The following is a 24,413-nucleotide window of genomic DNA, read 5'->3' on the forward strand; positions in this document are numbered from 1 at the left end:
TTGTTCTTTGCAGACCAAGCTCTGAGGTGAACCATATGTGTTTTCTCTTGGAAAACCTAACAACAGTCCTATGTTTAGCTCTCTGTCTCCTCCATTTTCTTCTCACTCATGCTTCAGAAGCATATTTCTCTTAGATTAGTCATTGGAGGGTGCTTGACCAAGCCAGCAGCAATTCCTCCCCGTGGTGCATGATGTGCACCCTCGCCATGCTGATGACGCTGGGTGCCATGCTGGGAAGCCGCTGCATGTCCGGTGTGCCTGGGGTCACTGTGTGTAATCATGCTGTAAGTATCGAATCAGTCTGTCTGGGAGAGGCAAGGTGTCAAGAAGTTTAATGCGGTTTCTTCCAACCAGGCTTCGTACCTTGATGCGACAAAGATGGGAAAGAGGTCGTGGGGGCTCTGAAAGACAGGCATGTCAGAAACATGAGCAGAACAGATTTGAACTTGAGACGGACAGCTCAGCTTGGCCGGGTCAGTGGCAAGAAGAAAATGGGAGAAAGAAAGAGGAATGAAAAAAAGGGGGCTTTTCTGTAATGGAGGGATGATGCACCTGGCATTGGTGGCAGCTCATCTATTCCAAGGCATGACATAGGCTGGAGGATGGGGTGCTGTATCCCCTCTTAGCCTTAGCAATGGGCTTTCTAGGAGGTTTTAAACAAGCCACTTCACAGTACTCAGCCTTCCCACTGAAAATAAATGTAATATGTACCAAATTTAGCTTGCTGCCAGAAAACTAATTCTGGTAATACCTATGAAAGACTTTGGATCCTGAGGGAAAGGCTATTTAGGAGAGCAGAATATTAGTAAAGGCTTTAAAGGCCACTGGTGCCTGCTGGGCTACTGTGGAAATGGTCATGCTACCTGCCTGCCCCAATCTGACTGTACGCCAGGTGCAGCCAAATGTGCCTTCCTGCACTGGCAATGCTCATTCCCAGTGGGTCAGGTCCACAGCTGGTGTACATTTAACATCACAGAGTCAGTGACACCCCAGCAATTTTTAGTGCCTCATACCTGGTCCAAAATGTAATTCAGTTTCAGTAGGGAAATCTTATCAAGTTTAAGGGATGAATACTAAGAGGAGATGGTGATTGAGGTTTTGAATCCAACAGTGGGACTATTTGTGCCAGGTTCTCTCCTGGGTGACCATACCTGCTTTTTCTTTAATGACAGCCCAGTCCTCATAGCTGTCAATATGTTCCTTGAGCCGGGAACAGAGCTGCACATTGCCCACGTAATCCAGGAGAACATCGATGATCGGCCCAGCCCAGCGACTCATCTCTGGAGTAGACACCATTTCACAAAACTTCAAGGAAAAACAGGTTGACTACAGTCAGTGGGACATGAACGCACGCGTGGAAACTGCAACGATAGCAACAGCCCTGACAGCTTTGGTGGTCCCACCCTTCTACCAGCTGTGAGGGCAATTACCAGTTTCCCTTCAGAAAACTTCAACTAAAGCCTCTTTTTTTTGCAACTGAGGGTAGAATCCCCTCTTCACAACCACAGGAAGACACAAATCCCTGGTGAAATCCTAGCTCTGGAGCATGGAAAGGATGCTGAATTTTTTACAGGGTTCAATGTCCTACTTCCGCAGAAATGGGAGAGCAGAGGAGCTTTGCCCCAAGCCAGTGAGGGAGCTGCTGAAAGGTCAGTGCAACCCAGGGCACTGTGACCCAGTGTGCTGGGTCCCTTTCCTTTCTTGGGAGGGGCTCTGTGGGGCAACTGTGCACAAAGGAGGCTTAGGGTAGGAGGGAGATTCAGCAGAGCACAGCACCTCCTGCTTCTTGTGAACCCACTAGTATCTGCAGCTTTTGGGGACCAAACACCTTACTAGAAACAAGTCTGGGGAAATCTTTGCACAGATGAATCCGAGGCAGTTTACTTGCTCACGGGAGAACTATCCTGGGCCTAATACAGAGGCGACTTCCTTACTCAGTGCTGGATCAGGCAAATTTTCTGTTGCCCCCAGTGCAAGCTGCAGAGTACTCAGAGCCATTGCATGGAGGGCTGCTTATGGAGATACTGAAGAACACTTAAGGACCTGACTTTAAGCAGTGTCATTTCAAAAAAGTAGTGACTTCTCTTCCCACTTTAATCTAAATACGTATATTATATCCAGACAGCTTCATCTATCTCTATTAGGGTGCTGCATATGATGAAGATATCTGTGGACTGGTCTGCATGTGAGCAGTCGGAAAGTTTAACATGAATTAAATCACGCTGTGTGGATAAGAACTCAGGCACATGGCCGAACCCTTCGGCTGAATCATGGTGGCTTAAGCACCATCCATCAGCTTAGTCACTGAGACTGTCTGCAAGCACCCTCCAAGCCCATCCCAAACAGGAAAGAAAATGCACCAGCTTAAACCTCTTTCAGTTTAAGCTCCTGTAACTAGATCAAATTTGATTATACATGCATAAGCCCTAGCTCAAAATGCATTAAACTCTTGTGTGGATGCTCTTACTCAGAAATAAAATTATATTAGCTCACCTAGGAAAGAATAAAGCTGCAGAAAATTATAAGGTCATTTTATTGAAAGTTGAAAGCATTCACTGTGTTTACTACTCTCCTGACTTTTTTTTTTTTTTTTTTACTCAGCATCACAATGTAGTGTTTCCCAGGAAAATTAGATACAGTAATACCATGAGGATCCCAGTGGACAACCCACAGTTTCCTACCTAGACCGCTTATAGGAAGTTCGGTTTAGTATATCTGGCTGTTATTCTCCAGTGCATATGCCATTGCCATGCAGTTACCCGTAGGATGTGCAAACTGGGGATCTGCACTACCCCCTCCAAGCAGTAACTCCACTTTGTCAGAGTTTAAATAAGGACACATGTGTAGGGCAATAAAACACTGGATCTTACTGCTCTCCTCTTCTTGTCTCCACCAGAGACCTTGCCTGCCTTTTTCTTTCTTCCCTATTTACAAGCTCAGTCTACAAAAACATTTTCTGGAATAAAAATGTTCCAAAATATGTTGCAGGAAAAGAAGCACAGCAAAACAAAGAAAATAATGCAAACCTGCAACTACAGGCAATGGGACTGACTCAGGGACAAAGTGGCTCTGAGCCTGCAGTCTCGGTAGGCCCCTGAATGCCCTCTCGCGGCAGTAGGATACTTCGCTCCCCACGTTCACAGTTTTGACATTGCAATTCTGGAAATGTGGAGTGGGACAGCAACCATTTTTCTGTGTTCACTTTCTCCAGGACATATTAATTCAGTAGCAACAGTAATGATTTATAGTTATGTATTTTTCAAATCCACTTCCGGTAGCTCATAGTCTTCACTGTATAAGGACTAACCATTCAGATTTATTATGCTTATGTAATCTTATACAAGAAAATAAAAAATGCACATCTTTTGTGTGGAGAAGGCTATAATTTCATAGGATCCTCTATATTTCAGAATACAAACCATATTACAACTATATAATGAAGCTATACCACGCAAGCCTTACTTTTATTAGCCAAATTCCTAGCAGTAAGAAGCAAATTTAAAATAATATTGGAGGGAAGGAGTTGCTTTTCCTCTGTATGCATTTGTCCCTCACTGGTCTCTCTCTAGGCACAGATACAATTTTATACAGCTTTTGCTACCTGTGCCTCACGTGGTCTGACCTTTGAGGTGATGACTCCGTGAGTGACCTAATATTTTGTTAGGCGCTAAAAGTAGTTTTAGGTGAGATCCAGGGAGAAATAATGTGCTTAAATAAGTGAAAACAGAACTGGTTTTGAGTGGCTAGGATGCCATAGAGGGCTACAGACAAACTGTCTCTCCTTGCCTTGGAATTCCAGGCCTCTGTTCACTCTACATGCTACACCATATCACAATTCAAGAACTAGAGATGATATATTTTATTGATTTTTCTTTGACAAAAGAAAGTGGTATCTGTTTGAGATAAGAGATTATTTTGATGGACTCTTACAATCCTCTTTCTAAGATTTCTTTCTGTTTGTTTGTTTCCCAGACATGTTACTGGAGAGTAAAGTCTTTTGGAAGACAGGACTGATGAAAAGATCAAGATTTCCTAGGATCTTTTAATGTTTTCCTTTATTCTTTCCACCACCAAGGAGCATTGATTGGTGACCATCTCTTTGGGCTAAATGACATTTTCTTCTGAATCCCTCAAAGCTACACTTAAACTAGATAAAAGCTGATTTATTTCTTCCCTGATTCTTTGCAAAATAGAAAGACTGCCATGCTGAAATTTCTTTGTTGCGTTGCATGTTGAAGGGTAGTAGATTTTGATTGGAGGGTCAGATGTTATTTGAGATACATTGGAAAGAGTCAACATACAAAGATCAGAAAAAAATGTGCAATCTGAGATTCTGCAAAGTCCTTTAAGGGATTGAGAGTCTAAATCCAGCTCAATGAAAGCTGAGCCCAGCTGCGTTTTGGAAAGGACTGCAAAGATACACATGTAAGACATGGATATCTAAAATCTGTAAGTGGCTTTGGAAATATGAAATCATGGCATCTAAATCTCCTAATCTCTTTTGAAAACTTCAAGTATAATGCACAGTCATATAGCTAATGCAATGATTTACGCTCTCTCTCCAGGGCTGCTTATCCTGTAGACTTGGAAATTGTAACTATTTACATTCACTAGTTTACCCTCATAAAGTGAAGCACGAGACAATTTTAATTTAACCAGGAGCTTAAATTCCATATCACACAAAACAAATCTTACTGGGCAAATAAACCAAGCAGGTTTCTACTGCCCATATGCTACCACCCGTATGACACTGCCTGTCAAGAAAACGTGCTTCACTCCTGGCACCTCAGGTCCAGAGGAAAAGAATACTGTAGATCTGACAGCAAGGCTGTCAAGATGGCTATAATTCACTGCAAATTCAAGCTAAGGCCACAGCCGCTGTTGCCTACCATCCTGCTGTCATTGAACACGGACTTGGAACATTCACAGACTCTTATTGAGCCTTTTTTTCCGTAACTAAAATAGGAAAGCTGGGAGAAAAAATACATTAAAGTTGCCAAGATACATGGGTAGGACATGTCCTCAGAAGTACTGTAGGTAGACTAGGCAGTGCTTACCTGTACTATGGCTGGCTCCTTGGACAGCTGAGGATCATTAAGTCTGTCCCTTCTGTAATTTAATGCAGGGTGTAGGCCATTTCCGTACTGACACTCAAAACAGGAACCTGCGTCACAGCCCAGATCCAGGAGATACTTCAGCACAGAAAGGTACTTCATTGAAAACATGATGGTAGCTGGAAATGTGGTGGGATGGCTTGATATATAGGCATTAATGTTTGCTCCATGGTCAAGGAGCAGTTTCATGGTCTTCAGGCAGCCATGGCGGATGGAGATGAGTAATGGGTTAATGAGGTCAACATTGGGGTTGGCTCCAGCTTGCAGCAGCAGCTCCGTGGCATAGATGTTGTTGTTAAAAACAGCAAAATAGAGGGGGGTGGTGCGTCTGTCCTCGTAAAGGCAGGACCGTTCGTTGGAGAGGGTGGTGTTGACATCATAGCCAGCATCAATCAGCTCTTCCAAGATGTCATCATTATTGCGTTCAGCCGCTAAGTGCAGGGGGCTGATGCCACTACGCTTGATGCGAGTGCGGCTGGTCACAGGGATCAGCATGGTGACAACCCTGCCAGGTAGAAAGTCAGTGAACAGCAATGAGCTCTAGGGGATCTAGGGGATCTACAACCATACAGCAAATTGTAACCGCATGGTTGTAACCATAAGAGAGAGCCTGCTAACTCAGGCACAGGAACAACTCCCTCTGAGAGAAACCAGGGTGTGAACTTGAAACCTGTCAACAACTCCCTGTGCTCCTACCTTGCCAAAAATGTGAGTTGTGTGACACCCTCTTTCATGGAGGAACAAGTTTTTTTAAATTATCACCCAGTTTCTATGAGGTAATGGCAGCTACAGGGATGGTTACAATGGAAGAGACAATGTGCTGGCACTCACCTACCCTGTTGTAACTTCTCTTAGGTGCCACAGCCCAAATGGCAGACACCCAGCCAGGATCTCCCAGATGTTCTGCACCTTCATCATCACGCTGTGGGTTGGACTGGAGGAACAGGCGCAGAGCCTCTGGCCTGAGGTGCCAGCAGAGAGGCTGTATCTCCCCACCTCCGTCGGGATTGCTTTATCGCTCAGCAGAGAAGGGTGCCAACACAAGGCATTGGCAGGCCTCGTGGGTCACAGCCACAGCAAGAGGCTTGAGACCAGAAAGGGGGTGAAACTGAACCTTCCTCTGCAGGACTAAGCTAGGAAAAACTACATATTCAGTTCCCAGGCCTCCCTGCCCCATTTTACAATTCAGTTATTACCCTGGTTTGATCCCCATCCTGGAGGCCCTCACTGTGTGGCTTTTGGCTGTGGCAAATCCATGGGGCTATTAACGTCCATTCCAGATCATGGGGAGCCAAAAAGACAATTAGGAAAGGGGAGAAAAAGAAATAAAAATATTTTCCAGGCTGGTTTCCATGCTTTAGCCCAGGGAGAAAAAATGTACAGCCAAGTCCTCAACCCCAGTAATCAGGGATTGCTAGTGGAAAGTGTGATGTGGCCTTAAATACAGCAACATAAATCAAGCTGCTCTTGTTATGTAATGTGAAGTTCAAATACATGATGTACAGGAGCCCCACAGTTGTAAATCCATGATCACTTTTTTGTCTCCATTGCTGTCATTGGAGCTGCATGACCAGCCCCATGGGTTAAACCCTCACTTCCTGCTCATAAAGTTGGGTGGTTTAGCCAAGGCACTAGGTTGATTCTGTAAATGCAGACAAGTCACCTTAGGCTACTTCCAGAAAGAGACTGAGGACCATCCAACCTGAGTCTGCCTACTGTCTCAGGAGATGCCCATGCTCCCTATATAATGCCTGTGGAGAGAGGGATATCTAAAAAGGAACTTGTGGGAGCCAGCAAGCTAAGCACACCTTCTCCTCCTCTTCCTCCCATGCAGGCTCCTCTATCAAGCAGTCAGCAGCTCTTCCTAAGACACAAAGTTCAGTTTCCTACCATGTAGCATGTCTCCTTTAAAATGCTGCGTATCTTCAGCTTGACTGCAATGGCTGGTCGCAACAATGGGCCCTCAAACATGTATTTACATAATGAACTAAGCCAAATATTAGCTCTAGTCTCAGGAAAACCTTTGTCTGTGATGCACTGAATGATCCTGTGAAAGACTGAGCCTCCAACGCTCCTAGGATCTGAAATAAGAGTTGAAGATGCATAACACTTTACAGGATTATGTTCCTATTTACATGATGGACTGTTGGTGTCTCCAAGTTACTTCTACATCTCATTTTTAAACAAAAAGGCTTTTTAAATTATGTAAATAACTTGGGAAATCAAACGCCTTTTTTTTTTTTTTTTTCCTCCAAGCAGCCTCACTAATCTTCCAGCACTGTGACGCTCACCAGGGAGCAGGAGGTTTGGGTGCTGGTGAGCTGGCAACTTCCCACCATTAGCAAATGTTCTGTAAGAGCCATAATAACAAAAAGGGCACAGAGCATTGCAAGGACACCATGCCAAGTACCAGCATTAGTCATCCCATGATCAACTGTTTTGAAGATTTAAGGGTCTGTTTTGTTCTTTCTTCCAGCATATGTGCTTCAGCCAGCTCTTCACATCTGAGTTAAAGAGGCACTGCATCATTTCTGTCTGCGAGGGGGACCTGAACCTCACCACAGGGGTGCCACACTGAGGCTCTGCATCGAAATGCTGCAGTGTCCCAGACCTCAGTACACTCCCTATACCCCAGATTTATTTTGGGAGGAAAAGCAGGAAGCACCAAATTTGTATCAGAGTTTAATTTTGTAGCTTGAACTTGTCTCTCTTCCTCATCCTCCAAAGTGGGATGGTTCAGTAATATGGTGCCTCCACATCTGCAGTCTTTCCTGTCTGTCTAGAGGGAGAAGGCAGCTCAAGTGAAGGCAGCCAGGACCAGACAACCAGACTACATCACGTGCCTGTCAAAGGGCTGAGCTTCACATACAGTTTGGAAATATTGCCAAGTTTCCCCTTACCCCCAATGCTTGCTTCTGTGATTTCTATTTGTTAGAAATTATACGGAGAGGGAGGCAGAGCATCCCTAGTATGAGCGTGCCAAGAGTTTAATGGCTTGTATTTACTTAATAAATCTGCCCACACTACACAAAGTCTTCCCTTCTCAGCATCTCAGTTCCGAGGGGGAAGGAGTTAAATGACTGCTTGCGATCATCTTACAGCTGATGAGATGACCTTTATGAATTTCAGGTCAGTATTGACAAGGTGTCATTTAAAATAAACAAACACCAAGCAACAAGAGTTGACAGTTGAGCCTTGGGACCACATTCTTGGCTTTTTGATGGTAGGGAGCCTTCGTGCTCTGGCAAAAAGTTGAGGCGTGGAATTCCTGCAGAATTACGTATTAAATCTGCAGGAATACAAAGAGAGGTCACCGTGAAGGGTGTTATTTTACTGAATACCAAAAGGAATAAGAATGATCAGCCAATTGGGCTAAAGCTTTGTCATTTACATAAATATTTATAAGATAAGATCTTTTTCTTTTTTCTTTCTTTTGCACTTAGTTTGCAGTGGTTGTGCACAAAATTTGTGCTCAGGCTTTTACAAGTGAAGGAACTCGGAGTTTGGACTGAATTCTGGTCTGAATGCTGCTGGGTGTTGGGAATAATAGATGTGAGATCTGAATCAGGCCCTTTCTTTCGTAACATGGGGATGGACTGCAGAGTTTCCACGTAAATTTCTTTTCAGGTTGGGGTGTGGAACTATTGAGGGGAGGAAAAGATTCAGAGAGCTGGTTCAGACTCTGTACACAAATTGGACTCAGATCAACTTACTCTGCTTTCAGACAAACTTTTCTGAAAGTGAGCAACTGGAGCTGGGTTCTGTCTCTGGCACATTTCTCATTTAAATGTGTTTGTTTTCAAGAAAATATCTTTGTAATTTAAACCCCAGAGAAAATTCTGAATCGTGCCTGCATTAGTCTACGTGGGGTATTCATGTACTTGCCATAAGCTTATAAACCCATTACATAAACTCACACTGGGCTGTCCTTTAGAACACACAGCTTGCACAAAGAAGCAGGCCTACTCCAACTACAGAAAATGAATATCCTCAGGTCTATCAAAGTGATTTGAGAAGCTTAATTGGGACTCCCAAGCAGACCTAAACACTAGGATAAAAGATGCTATGGAAATGTGTAGTGCTGTCAAGTTTTCATTCCTCAGACACTGTGAAATATATAAGAATCCGCTCTAGCAGTTATCTGTAAAGATATAGCTTTACTATCCAGAAACAGTCTTTGCAGTTGGATATACTCTCTCCTTTGACTATTGCTGGAAGGGATTTTGTTAGAAACTGTGACAGTCAGAAGAGTTCATTACGGTCACCAAAAGGGTCTGTCACTGCAAGGTGTGACTGTGTTTTGCAAAAATAGCTGTGGGCCACTCACCCTTCCAGCAGCAAGGGGTTAAAGGCAGGAGATAAAACTTGCCCTAGGATCAGAAATAAATGCTAAGGAGTTCAGGCTCAGAAGCTTGCTGCAATGTCCCAGGTCTTGAAAGAGCTAGGTAAACACTATACAACGGTGCAACAATCCCATCCCTAGACAGCATCTTCTAAATTGGTATCCTTTATCACAGGCTGCAGCGTTTCTCCCCCTCCTATAAACACCTCTACTTCAGAGCACTGTTAAATCTACCCAATTCCTGATTATTTTTCCCATTAGTTACTTTTCTCACAGTTTAAAGAATGTGCTCAGGTCTATCCCAAACACATTTCATTTCAGAAACAAACCACTGGATCTTTTTACGCATATGTCTGTTACATTTAAGAGTCATTTAATCACTCACTAATAAAGTATATTTTCCAGACCTTGAGTAATTCTTGTACTTCTTTTCTGAAGCCTTTCCAATTTCCTGAAAGGTTTCTGAAAGGGAGGATACCAGAACTGGACACCATATTCTAGCAACAATCTCACTAATGCCCTAGAGATTCACTTGACCACTTCCCGCTGTCAGCATCTGAATTATTGTTAATAAAACCTGAACACACCAGAGATGAATGCAGCATGTTCCACTTGTGCAAAAGAATTACAGTGGGCTCACATAGGAAAATGATTGCAAAGTAGGCTGCAATAGCTATTGAGGACTAAGCCCCCCCCCCCGCCAAAACACACACACACGGTTTTTTATTCCATCTCAAGCATGTTTTGTGGAGCTCAGTTCAATCCGCTTCCAAGATACATGAGGTTATTTAGCTGTAATAGGTGATATTTTAGCAAAGCTAAAGGAATCTTGCACCCTACACTCCTGCTCACCCCATCCCACCACATCCCAACCTGCAAACACACTCTTCAGTTTATAATTTTCAACCCGAGCTTTGCAAGTGGAAAGCCCAGTTCTCAGCTGGCAGCTCCCTTGATCACAATGCTCAGAATTAGATCTGGGACATTACATTCTCTTTTTCATAAGGACTTTGGATTCTTGTCTAAAAGATGAAACTATGAAATTAACTAAAACTTACTCGCATATCCCTTTTTTGGCTGCTATGTGAAGAGGTAACAGGCCATCCTTATTGGCTTTGTTAGCATCTGCTCCTTGGGACAAAAGAAACTCCACAATAGGTACATGTCCATTCTTACAGGCTTCATAAAGAGCAGAGGCCTTATCACTGGCTTGAGTATTTATATCAGCACCTAGGAAGGAAGAAAAAATCTTTGTAGCACCAGAAGGTTAAAATCAGATGGAAGGAACATACTTTGAATGAACACGTACATCTCCGTAACACCGGAGCTACAAAATGTGCTGGATGGGGATGTGAATGAGGTCATATCAGAGGTCAAATAGTCATATTAGTTATATGCAGTTATATCATAGATTTCCACTGGCTTTTAATATGATGTGAATTTTATGAGGGAGAGTTTAATGTGGGTGGCAACCATTAGCTCCCAATCATGAATCCAGGCTCCATTCAGCTGTAGCTCAAAGGCAAAAAACTTTAAAATGTTCTGCTCTTTATATAGCATGGCCTTTTCTTTAGACACAATAATTCCATTAGTATTTATGTGTTTACACTATGTATATACACTATTCCTGAGCAGGAGTTTGGACTAGATGATCTCAATAGGTGCTCTTCAAAATTCTATGGTTACGTATTTATGATATATATTTACATTTATACATATTATTTATACTCTATATATTCACACTATAAGTACATTTATACTATTTATACTTTAATTTTAGTACACATCCAGGCTAAAATAGGAGTCTATAACATGACATCTGCATGGTACCAAGCAACAATTCTAATCAGTTTTTATTTGGGCATGCCTTAGTCAATGAATATTTCATTTCAAAACTCAGCACCTGAAGCCATATCTCTTCACTTCATGAGGGTTCAAATTAAGCTCCGAGTGGTAAGTTTTACCCCCAAAAAAGATAAATATTATTAATAGGCTACTAGATTATTTGGGGCATTTTTTCTTGAGCTCTAGCATGTGTTTAGCTTAATAAACAACATGAAAGAATAAACCAAGACCTCATACTTTTTGGCCACAAACAATGTGGAATCTTGCTTTTTCTGTGCTAGATATATAAGGCCTGAAAGCCTGGATTTCAGCTGTAGTATACTGTGCTGTGCTGTCCTCAGGAAGGCTGCTCTATGTGTATCCTAAATGGGAATGACAATTCACTGGAGTTTTGCTTCTAAACTCCAATAAAGAAGCCAATGAGTCTCCCGTTTGATCATGAAAACTCCCTGCCAAAGAGAATATTTCCCTGTGCTCTCACTCCAAACTGAAACATCTGTGTTGTGTTTGGCCCTTTGAAGATGTTGTAGCTGGAAACATCAGGAGAGTTGCAGTGACAAAACATAACACAGGACTATGTTCCTAATGAAAAAGAAATGAGAAAGAAACCCTTTTTATGATGAACATTGCTCATCATAAACAATGCAGTGATATCATTCCTGGGACTCTCAGAGGAGCTTTTCAGGGCTTGCAACAACTGGACAGTTTTATTGGATTTTCTCCTGTGTATTTTTCTCAAAATTAAACTTTAAGGAAATCCTAATATCTATTTAAGTTGAAACACAAATCACATTCTGGCTTAGTTTCTAAAATTGTAGGCGCTATCATGGACTAACTGGTCATATAAAACTGACTTGACAATGCTAGCTGGGCAGCAGAACACATCTTTGTTCCCCAACTCTCATATCTTTCTTAGCCATACTAACTGCTTCAGAAGTTTTTCTTATCTTCATCACTGTTTAGCTCTTGTTTCACAAGTGCAGGACCCAGCTCTTACCTACATTGAAGATATTAGCCCACAGTGAAAATAAAATATGCCTCAGAATAGTAGTAAACTATGTTGTGCTTATTGTAAAGCTGTTTTATATAAGCAGAGCAGTAAAAGGTAGATTTAGTGTAAACTAGAATCAAATTCACTCTGTTTATATGTTTGAACATATACATGTGGGGAGACTGAGTCTGCTTCCCCTTGGTGTAAATCCATTGACTATACAATGGTACTTTATCTATTTTCAGCAGGATTCACTAGTAGAGGAGAGCTAACCTTGCCCATCACTGCACATGTTCATGAGCAGATGGGGTTGGCTAATATTCAACTTCTGCCATCTATTACCACCTACAGTTGTCTTTTATGACTGATTAGGCTACATGTGTGCAGCAATATGGGTTTTGGAAGCTGTCAGGCAATGCAATTAGAGCGCGCTATATTACTTCCCAAAGTAGGCGACCATGAAAGAATGCTGAAGAAGCGCATGTGTCTAGACCATGCTCTCTGAAAGACCCTACACAATTCAGCCATCTGGAGCAACAGGGTTTCAGCACCTCTGCAGGCTAGGCCTTGCCTCCAGAGACAGAAAAACTGAGCCAGGGAGAATTAATGGGAACTTTGAAATATTAAGAATTAAATGAGTAAAGGCATGTAACGGCACAACTGTACTCACCACATTTGGCGAGGTATCGCAAAGCTTCCAACTGCCCACTCTCAGCTGCCACAAATAAAGAAGTGATCCCATAGGCGTTTGCAGACTCTATCTTGGCACCCCCTTTCACAAGGATATCAATAATCTCCAGGTCATTTCGGGAGACAGCCTCATGGAGAGCAGTCCATCCTCGATTGCAACGATGGTTGGTATCAGCATTGTACTGTACCAAGAGTCTCGCAGCCTCTGCATTCTTACGCTCACAAGCTGTTTTGGAAAAAAGGGAAGTGATTAGGACATGCTTTTGAAAAGATTCTGGGTGTTGTGGTATCCATTTCATGTAGCATAAGGCAATATAATACAACTAGGCCATAGTGAGTAAGACCAAAGATCCATCTAAGTCAATGCGAGGGCCAAGGCTGTTGCCAAATGACGCTGTCTGGGGCTTGTAAAGGATGTGGCAGTGAAGCCAGTCTTCAACGGGGGCCTGGAGGAGGCTGTGCCCTGTGCAGGACTTGTGCAAAGCCTGGTATGGAAGGGAATCCAGCCCAGCCCGTTTGTGCCAACTGGACACCACACTGACACAGGGAGGTGACAAGGTGCGGGAGATAATGTATGAAGAACAAACATGTTACAGAAATCACGTGACCTGAACACATTCTTTCCAATTTCTGTGCAAACTGGCTCTGTATCTTACTGCCCTGGAATGCAGATAAAGCTCTCTATAGACAAGAAAATAAAAAAGCTCAAACCGCCAGTGGCCAGAAAAGGATCCTTAGAAAACAGCAATGGTGTGAGTCAGTAGCACTTTCTCAGCCTGCAACAATTTATAGTTCAGGACCATCCTGAGATAAAGATATTTTCTTGATAATTAATAGTATTTTGTTGGTTTTTACTCTACCAATTTGTCCCATTGCTTTTTGAATCCCAAATCATGACGCTTCTTACACACCTTTACAGTGGGACCCCAAAACAAAGGTACCTACAATATTTACATTTACCAACCCCAATTAGCATTGGTTATACAATGTACAGAAAGAGAGGCCAGCACATTCCATAGCAATTGGGTTTTTTCTTTCAAATAATAGTGTATTTTTATCACAGAGGTCCCACCTTTTGGTTTTGATTCTTCCCTTGGAATATCTCCATGGCTTCCTCTCCCACACACGTGTCACTCACGTGTACTGAAAGCAACTATGTGATTAGACACTTCCTTAATCACCTATGCATAGCATGCATAGAGTTTAATTTACTTACATACTAGGGATAACAGATTTGTTACGATAATTTTTTCAGTCTTTTTTTGTTGGAGGATAGACCAGAAGATTTTGCATCAAGACTAGAACATTCTTAATAACAGTTTTTCTCTGGCTAAAGTGTGCTTTCATATTGTTGTTGTTATTATTATTACTAAGAGCTCTACTAGTACCACCACTACTGTGTGTTTAATGCAGAGTTGAACAGCTTTCCTTTAGCAGACTATAAGCCAGAATTGTAAAATGAAAGCATTTTAAAAGTTGGAGGCAAGATTACTGTTTTAGCCAGTAATATGCGCTTTTTAATGTTTTAGAGTGCTAAAAATAGTCATGGCAGGAGCAGTCAGTCACAGGGGGATGGAGATGAAGGCTTGAGAGATCATCTCCTTCTCTGAATCTTTCATGGGCATGATGCTGTTCTGCCAAAGAAAGTGTTCTCTGTGACCAGCAGCAACATAGTATGTCCACGTTGAACGCTTTATCTACCTCACTGAATTGGTTATAACTTTCTGCATCTCCCATAGCACACTGCCTGGCCTGGCCCAGACAGTATATGAATCACTGGCATGTCTACAGTTATGGTGCTCCCACATCTAACAGGTCCTACTTAGGTCCTACTGTTTAGAAAAGCACCCTCATTCCTGTCCTATCCAGATTTCTGTAAGTTTGGGACATTGTGCAGACACCCTGTGCTAAGGGCCCTACTAGGCATCGCACACCTCACCCTCAGCACCGCATCGCAGCCTGCACCCTGCAGGGCAGCCACTAATCCTGACTCTGATGTGGATGAGAAGTGAGGCCGTGGCATGGCAGGTCAGGCAAAGGAGACAGAGAACTACTGGAGGGAGGTAGAAAATGAGAGCCAACTGCTGAGTTTCAGCCCCACATCACAAGCGATCCTGCTGCGCTGCCTTGGTGGTGCCAGAAGAGCTCAGCACCCCTGGAAAAGCAGCCACTCACCTTTGTAGAGCGGTGTTTCTCTGGCCTTGTTGGAGATGTCAGGCTCAGCCCCAGCCTGCAGCAGGGCGAGCAGGCAGTCCAGGTTGCCCCGGCTGGTGGCCAGGTAGAGAGCCGTCTCCTCATTGAGGGTGCGCTGGTCGATTGTGCCGGGGTATGCTGTGAAGAAACGGCAAGCCCAAAGTCATTATGACATGTGGTGCACAAGTATCTGCAGCATCACCATCTTTCAAAATCTTGGGAGTTTTAAGTAAGTTTTTGTTGTTTATTTCTTTTCTTTTCCTTTTCCATGAGCAAAGTACTATAAAGTTACTATAACTCAGATTAAGGATCTAAATCACTCACTGGCTTAGATTAAAACATTATGCTATGGCCACTAGTGATGCAGAAAGTTGTTGAGTAACTGCTCTTCAGTAGCAGTCTGAAAACAAACTACAGCAGTTAACCACCTTCAGGCACCAGCAAAGAGGTGCTGGGCTGGATCTCCAGGTAGTGGAAGTGCGGTAATTGCTGTCAGCTGTGGCAGCCAAGCAGTTCACAACAGCCGAGAGCTCAGCTATAAGGCTTTACTGTGGGAAATCCAGGGCTTGGCAAGATCTCTCCAGGTATCGCTTTCTCCTGAAGATCCTAACTTTTAAAGGCCTCAGTCTGGAAAGCTGTTCTCAAAGAGAAGGTGAAATTAACCTCCACTCAGAGGTTGAAAAAAAGCTTCACACACAGTCCCAGACCAGGATTGGGCTGCTGCTAATTCTGCTTTTCAGTTTATTCATATTATTCTTCTCCCTTCTGTAATTAGTTAGTTTTAACTTCACTGACCTTTTTGCAACAGACTCAGGCAACCCACTTGGCCATAGTACGCAGCTTCGTGGAGGGGTATCCAGCCATCCTTATTAGGTTCAGAAAGGTCTTTTCCTGATTTCATCATGTTGCATACTGCATTTTCATCTCCATCCTTGATTGCTGCCACTACAGGGTCAAGCTCTCTTCAAAACAAGATTAAAACTTGATTACTGCTTCCTTCATTACTGGGAAGCTTTTGCAGCAACATCACTCTATCATTTGGTCAAAACAGTGAATGCGTACAGTGTATATAATGAGTATTTGTGGCCCTAACATGTCTTGCTACAGGACTTGTAGAGGTAAAATTTGTCTTCTCTAATTTGGCCATTCACAACAGATCAGAAGAATCATTGTCTGGAGGTGCTGAGCTCTCTCCTTGGAGTGTAAGGAAAGTGTAGGTGTGACTAATCTCCGACATAAACACTTTTATTTTAGATATCTGGAGTTGGGGGAGACTAGCTCTATCCTTCCTCTGTACACTGCTCTGAGTGTCCATGTTTGTGATAATTACATTACCCTGCCATTTGCTGTATCATGTAGCAAGATGTTTCCATATGACATCTCTTAAAAAAGATCAGCTTTGAAGAGAATTGCCCCTGTTCATACCTGAAGAAAATTTTAAATTTGATTTGCAGGTGGCTTAGCCCTAAAGCAGAAATTCTCAATAAATCTTATTCTTGTATTTTAAAGATACTTCCTATTTCTTTTACACAAGCCTGTTTTCAGAAGTTAGCTGGCCCAGTTATGAAGAAGGGAGAACTGTGTTTAGACCATGTGAACATTAGGGTATTGGTCTGAGCTCTCCTTTCTTCAGCCAAGGAGGATTAAAAAAAAAAAATCCACCCACCCAAATGAAATTCTGAGCTGCTTTTCATGACGATGCCCCAGAGATACCCAGCTGTTACTTCAGCATCAAGTACTCAAATTTTCAGAAATGATAACCACTTCGGACTTTATAGACCTTCAAAAATGTGTCTTTGGTGTCCCAGTAAGACATATTAGGTGCTGGACACTTCTGAAAATCTGGTCTTTAGAAGCCTGCTTGGGAGCAGACCCACTAGCTTTGCTGACAAGTCCACTCTTGCAAACCTCTTAGCCAAGTGAGCAGTTCCCCAGGTAACTGCAACAGTCGGGGGCCTCTGGAACCACAACCGGGACCTGGTGCCAAGCTGTGAAGTGGTTCCTGTTCCGGCTCATTTGAACCCAGCAAACCACTGTCAGGCTCCACAGGGCCAAGTAACTTGTAGGCGCAAGGAGCAAAAGGAATGAAAAAATAGGAGGGAGGGAAGGAGAGAATATTTTAAAGCCTCTTTGGAGTAGAAAGTCATTGAAATGTGTAGAATCACTGAAAAGTGTTAAAGCAGCATTTCAGTGTTTACCAGAGAAAACAAAAATAACATGAAAGTCATCTTTTTTTGGCGCTACCTAATTCTGAAGCTTTCAAGAAGAGGCTTGCCGTGAAAATCGACAAAAAGCACAAAGTGTGCTCCATGCCACCTGCAAGTGAGACGCAACGAGCAGCCTACAAGCGAGATCTGCTCTGACAAGCCTTCCCTTTGCCAGGCAAGCATTCCGCCCAGTCTGGACAGCAACCCACTTCTCCAAGCTCTGTGAGAGCAATGGCAGAGCAGGGCTGACCCGGGCACACCAGTCCTTCTGCAGAGCAACAGCGAGAGCTGCTGTGGGACTCCCCGCATGGCAGGAGTCACAGGGCTGCCTGACGGTCACCGTACGGCCGATGAGAGGTGCCCGCGGCAGGGCCTGCCTGCCTCCTTCCACCCCGGCGGAGACTGCCGACAGCGCAGCGGAACCTGGGAGCTGGTACCCCGCAGCCGATGCAGGCAGGATCCTTGCCCGTGACGGACGGCGGCTCTGTGGATGGTGGTGTGCTGTGCACCTCAGCGCTAGCATCTGTTCGTGCTCCTGCTGAGCTGTGCTGAGAGAAGGCAGTCACTGCTTCCTTATTCTGGGGCACCAAATGGCTAAGCTCCAGGACAGCGAACACCGCAAAGGAAGGAGCATTTTCCCAGTTCTAACGGGGACTTGCAAAAAATGAACGTGGGCTGTATTTTCAGAGACAGAGAAGAAGAGGATGTTGAAAACAGGAGAGTTTGTGGTTTGAACTAACTCTGAAGAGAAAATCTTGCAGCCTTGAAGGCAGACAGACTGGGGAGGAAGGTGCGTGTCTCAGAGAGACTATTAGCATCACCAGGGTAGGAGTAAAACATGTGATGAAGGTCACGCAGGGCAGTGACAATAGGAACAACCAGAAACTCTCGTTATGACAGAAGGTCGAAAATGCCACAACAGAGTGAGATCAGAGACAGAAAAACATGGGCAGCTCAGCACAGGAGTCTTCAAAAAGCAGATCGTTGGTACAACCTCTGCATTTAGTGCAAGTTACAGGAGCAGCACAGGATTTCCTTGCCTGGCAGGGGCTGGACAAACCAACAGCCTGGAACTCACACAGGCATTATTCATTTCAGCTTGCCCAGAGGTACCCAATCTGTGCCATAAACACTGATATTAGCACTGAAAGAAAAGTCACCAAGCTACTTCTCTGATGATAAACTCAGGGCCTGGAGAGGAACAGGTAAACACAACACGCGTGGCAAGGAATGGGAAAAGACACCATTTCCCAGGTGAAAAAGTACTTAGTGCCACTTGCTCCTTCTCTATAGCTGGAAGCAATGATCTCAAGATAGAAGTCACAAAAATAGCAACACTTGAATGGGGGGAGATAGGGGGGACAAAGCCAGGCATTTTGCCTGAGGAGATAACAGCTAGAGCAGGCAGCTGCCTGCCTGGCCAGAGCCCACCCAGGAGGAATCAACTGATCTTCTGATAACTGCTGGACTGAGGTCCTAGGGACACGGGCTGTATCTCCATACTATTTAGAGTACCCTAGGGACTAAACCTAAAATTGCTAGTTTTGTATAGATAATAGATTTTTAGATAGGCATTTGAAATTGAGCTTTTTGTTGAAGTCAGTTAACAGTAATAATTGGCATGTTTGGCTGGAAGAGGAGGAGGACGAGGAGGTCGGGAATCTTTGTCTTTAAAAGCCTCTGGCACAAGGCTGCTGAAGCCATCTGTTGTTCTGTGCAAGGGTTCATGTTACACATGCGGGACTGCTTACTTTGACCTCAGGATTTGGGCACACAACAGAGTTACCAGCGCTTAATGAGTTACTGCATGCCAGGTGGGCCACGGCAGGAGTCTGTGCATGGGGCTGGCACACAGCAAATGCAAGGTGAATCACATTACCTGAGACCTCAGTGAAAGCAGAGGGTACCTCGGGTCTGTGGTAGGGTTAAAAATGTGTGAAGAATCAGTTACTATTCTGCTTAAGCCCTCAGATGTTGAATGAAACGAACTTCTGTCGGGATCCTTGACCTTAAATGATTCCTGAGTAAGATGAGGGGGTTTGCTGGACCAGGCTGTAGATGCTGTAGCCAAGCAAATTCCAGATCAGTACAGAAAGTTTAATGAATCTCCATGTGAAATCCTTGTTTTCTGCCTGGCTCGTAGTAGGCCGTTATAAAAAACCAACACATTCTGCTGCCTGGATTTCATCAGATACAGAAAAAACAAGTATTAAAACTATGGAGGAAGACTGAAGATCTGATGAAATCTTAACCTTATAGGCGAATCAAAAGAATTACTGCATTTCAAAGGCCAGTAGCCAATACAATAAATACTCATTGCAGATGAGATGTATGGGGGGGTCAACTCTAAGTGCTGGAGAAGAGGTTCAGCAGAATGCAGAAAGGTTCAGGAAGCTCCTTCTTTTCCTGGCAGCCTGGTGAGATGCAGGCAGCATGAAGGAACAACATCTCCCCAGGTGAAGCCAACTATCATCCCTGCCTGGCTCTGAGACCAGGGCTATGAAACAGTCACGCATCATGCTTTCCTGTGGCTTCCCAGCCACCTTTTTGCTCTCACCTGGCAGCAGAGGAGGGCTAGCTTATCAGCCTTATCCCAGCCTTCTTGTGGACTGAACTCTATGGAGCTAAGCGATGCAGAAGAAAAGCCTGTCCTCCAGTCATTGCCCCCAGAGCAGCAGAGTGTGCAGAGCACTTAATGAGAGGATGTGATTTCAGTGTGGCTAAGGGGAGCTGGCAGGTGACAGGGATGAGGGAGGCTTCATGTTTCAGCAGAAAGATTTTCACAATATCAGGGAGTCCAATGTCAGTGGAGAGCCAGGGACAGAGCCTGGATCAAGCAGGGTGCAGGGTGAGGTGGGGGAGATTGTAGAGCTGGGTGAAGGATGAAAGGAAGAAGAGTGGTGGAGGAGTAGTCACTGCAACCATGCATGCAGGGAGGGACTTGCAAGATGGATAAAACAAAGTGGATTTGAACTAGGTAGATAAAAAAGGCAGGGAAGAGTTTTCTGCAGGACACAGAGAAGTGCTGCCCACAGCACTTTTCCTCTCTTCATCTGATAGCTGAAGGCAGGTACATGCATCTACTCTGCCCCGCAGAGGGCTGTAATAAACCCATCATGGTCCAGACATTTCCACTATGCACAGGCACTGGGGCAGAGCTCGGGCCACCCCCTTGCCTGTTTGCTTTCCTCATCCATGACTGTTCACCTAAGCTTATTTACGGTCTCTGCCGACAGCAAAACGTGGCCAGGAGGGTCAAAGTCAGTCAAGCTGGTTTCCTCCTTGGGCAGGTAAGATGTGGTACGGCTCCCCAGCAGCCCTCCTCAGTGTGGTAGGACAGTGCAGGTATTGCTGGTAACAGGCACAGCATCTTGGGAGCATTTATAAAATATTTACTTTGAAGGAATGGACTTTCTCACCCTGTTTATATATTGCGATACAATGTTTGTTTTCCCCACTCTTCCCCAATGTTGAACCGTGAACTCAATACCAATGCAGTTACTATCAGCATCTGCCTGCCTCATCTACTGTCTTGATAAGGGAGCCAGCGTGCATAAATAAACCACAGTGCAGGCATCCCTTCCCTGCTGTCCTTGTCGCCTCAGAGCTACCAAATGACCCAGAGTCCCCAGGACATGTGCACTGGAGGGATGGAGAGGGATGAAGGGGGAGAAGAGAACAAGGCAGGTTTGAGGTGGGTCACCCACAAGAGCCTGGGCATGGTCCAGGGCAGCTGGCAAGTCAGAAGTAAGAGCAGGAAGGCAGCAAGGGTGCAGTGCAGGTATCAGCAAGACCTCCTCCAGTTGAACACCGCCATGTCCCCCCACCAGACACCATCGCCACCCAGAAGAGCTGGCTCGGGGGAGAGTGGGTAGCAAGGCTTGTTTTGACCGCGGGGGAAAGCGGGAGAGGGAGAGGGAGGCACTTACACGGACTGGGATGTGCTGAACAGGCTGCCGTCGTACCTTCGCCTGACCCCCCAGGCTGCCCCCGAGCTGGACGGCTGAGTGCGGCCTCTCGGCTGGGCCGCCAATCTGGAGTGGCGATGACATGAATGAAATAAAGAGAAATACTCCGAATAGGAGAAACAGGTCATGTTGAGGCAGAAACAGAGACACACATCCACAGAGACGGAGCGAGGAAGCCTGCCGGTCAGGGCTTTGAATAAAAGCAGATGGCCACGGCTTGCTCTGCGCTGTATTCAGCTGCTCGCTCGGCTCGAGATTATTTTTGGCCCTCTGAGGAAGCGTCAGGGGATTCAAATGACCATATAAGACAACAGTGAGGTTAACCCTACCACCACCGCACAGGAAGCAGGCACGAGGCGAGATGAGGTGACATTCACCACCTCCGAAGTGCTACGCAAGCAGGTCGGGGGCAGGGGTGGAGGAAGACCCAGGGCCCCCGGGTGCCGGCTCCGTTTCCAGCTCGGCTCTCCCAGGTGGCAGAAGAGTTCAGCAATGCTACAGATCTGGAGCTACAAGCTGCAAAGGTTTCCCTCCAGTGGGAGGTCAAAAGCTGCTGGGCTGAGGCAAAGGCAGGACAGGTTAATGCACGGAGCTGCAGATGCTGCCTTTTGCCAAAATAGCAGCTGTCAAAGGATCCCCAAGGAGGACAGGACCAAGCGGACAGGGGAGCCCTTATTCTCCCCTGCATCATGTCCCCGTGGCAGAGCTGACAGTACGAGTGCACAGTAATGACACTGAGAAGACGCGACCTTTGGTGGGAGCTGGACTGCCTGCTGTACGGCATCCTGATTCCGCAGCTATGAAACACGCTTACTGCTCATCAAATTTTCCCCAGTTTCCCAGCCTTGGAAACCAAACAATCACAGGTGGTAATGAGTGAGGCATCAGAGGATGGTGGAGTTATGAGAAAGAAGGAAGAACAAAACTTCAGCTACTCCCAGCTTATTAAAAAAAAGCTAGTTTAAAAGGGTACTTTTCCTTGGGTTTGGGGTGACTTTGTGAGCTCTTCCCTCCCCCCTTGAGAAATCTGCCTTTTAAAAATGAAAGGAGAACAATGTCTGGGTTTGAAACTGTGAGTGGGTCTCTGTAACCCACAGCCCAGCATCGCCGGGGAGGGGGATGCCGCCACGCTTCATGTCTGGAGCCGCTCTTGGCTGAGAGTGGTGTGCTTGAGGTCAGACTTTGATCTGAAATAGCTACATCCTTTAAAGACTGCAGTATCTAAAAGGTAGCCAGCTCACACTGTTTTACATACCTATTTTTGGCCTCTCTCCTATGTTTTCCCATAACAAACGCTTTGCTCCCTCTCTGGTGAAACCTAAGCTCGGCGTACAGTGTGCCCCCGTGGGGGAAAGGAGCTGCTGGCTTCGGCAGGGCTTCTGTCGTTCAGGAAGGCTTGTAGCAGTGCCCCTTTTCTTATTTTATTTGTTGCTTGACACAGGCAACATAAAGCAAATTCTCATTTTGCTGTGAGGGCGTAAATTGTTGACCTCATTGGATTTATAGCAGACTCTGGCTTTCAAACTAATGACAGACTTGCAGAGCAGCCGCTTGGCAAAGCTAATTAGAAAGCACGTGTTTTGACAGGGGAAAGTGTTTTTCTCTTCCCAGGCAGGGTGTTCATTGGGACGGCGCAGCTTAGGCAGGTGCTCACTCACCTTTGCCAAGGGTAGATGTGGTAGGGCGGGTTGTGGCTGCTGGCATGGCTGGGGGTGGCCGCCTCACCGGGACCTGCCACCATCGACTTCTGGTGGCTCTGGGCAGCTGGCTGACCCGTGGGGTCCTCTTCCAAGCTCTGCTGGATGGCCATCTTTATAAGCTCGTCTTCACTCAAGCTACTGTACAGGCTGTATTCCTCAGAGCCTATCGTTTGTCTTTGAGTATTTGCTGCTGTTGTAGCCATTTTTTTTCTTTCCTGTAAAAGGAAATTGTGATCATCAAAAGCTGGAAAATGAGAGAAACTCCACTATCTTGTGCTTTTGTTCAGCTCTGCCTCTTGATTAGGCTGACCAGAAAACCCTTCAGAAATCCTTCACCAGGGAGAGAACACTATCAGCTAAAATCTGCATGTAAACTTAATGAACTAACTTCTTTCTATCACATAGAAGTAACTGATGTAGCTGGTGTTTAAAAAACGAGAAGAGAGCTGCTGCAAGCAAGGCAGGTTTTTATCTACTTATTCTGGTTACCACGCTCAAGAGAAAAATAGGTAAAGGAAATCCCCATAAGATTAAAGAGATACAGCTTTGAAATTAATTTATTTAGGAGAATGGCAGTGGACTTCTCTTTTTGTTGGTTTTTTTTTGGTTTTATTTCTTGTTCTAATTGCAGAAAATTAAGGGAAAAGGCTTGTCTGTTTGCTGGTTTTCTGCAAGTGCAGGTTCTCTACCAGGAAGTGTAAAGAGACTTTGTGGAGTAATTTTTTCACCTTCTCTGGAGATTTCCTGAGCAACATGCAAAGCTATTCTTTGAAGTGACTTTCTTTGTTTCACTCAGCTAGGAGGGCAACATGACAATGCTCAGTTTCACTTCTGATTCTTTGCTCTTCACAGAACAAAGTTCAAGGTCATGAGCTTTAAGACTTATGGTCAGACTCTTTTCTAAAAACTGGTGGTTGAGAGCGGGAAATGAGATAAGGGGGAAACATCAGAGCACACTCAGCAATCACAGAATGGCTGTGAACCATCACCGCAGCATGGACTCAAAAAAAGGCAAAACCAATCCAAAATTCTGCAGTATTTCCAGCAGTGATAGGCAAGTACTAATGCCACAAATGGTACAATGCTCTAGCAGGACCTCATTCGGATGCCAGAGAGCACTCTGGCCACCAGTGTTCGAGAGCCAAGGGCTTATTTCATGGGAGGAGATGGAAAAGCTTGCCTCTTTTAAGAAGATGACAGCCAAGGGGGAATAGGTTTGCTTTTTATACGCGCTGAGCGAGAACTATGTAAAATAAGGGAGGAGCAACGTGTACAAGCTGCCCAGGAGGACACGGACAGGACAGGGGAGGACAGGGAGCCAGCAGAAGGGGACTGTAGAGGCATGTCCCCCAGGTGCAGAGAG

At 44.9% G+C, this 24,413-nt stretch overlaps 1 protein-coding gene across 2 annotated transcripts; it reads right to left on the reverse strand.

Moving 5' to 3' along the window:
- Positions 1-264: 264 nt before the first annotated feature.
- ASB2 (ankyrin repeat and SOCS box containing 2) lies at positions 265-23,253 on the reverse strand. Of its 2 annotated transcripts, XM_010583878.1 has the most exons (9): positions 23,009-23,253; positions 21,312-21,416; positions 15,971-16,137; positions 15,158-15,313; positions 12,963-13,208; positions 10,515-10,686; positions 5,058-5,619; positions 1,152-1,305; positions 265-401 (listed from the first exon to the last, which is right to left on the reverse strand). In XM_010583878.1, exons 1-9 carry the CDS (start codon positions 23,251-23,253, stop codon positions 265-267), a joined length of 1,944 nt encoding a protein of 647 aa, XP_010582180.1. The 2 variants fall into 2 exon arrangements, with proteins under 2 accessions (XP_010582180.1, XP_010582181.1); XM_010583879.1 differs by lacking the exon at positions 21,312-21,416.
- Positions 23,254-24,413: the final 1,160 nt, after the last annotated feature.

This window comes from Haliaeetus leucocephalus, unplaced genomic scaffold, assembly GCF_000737465.1.
Source record: "Haliaeetus leucocephalus isolate CR32 unplaced genomic scaffold, Haliaeetus_leucocephalus-4.0 Scaffold932, whole genome shotgun sequence".
NCBI lineage: Eukaryota > Metazoa > Chordata > Aves > Accipitriformes > Accipitridae > Haliaeetus > Haliaeetus leucocephalus.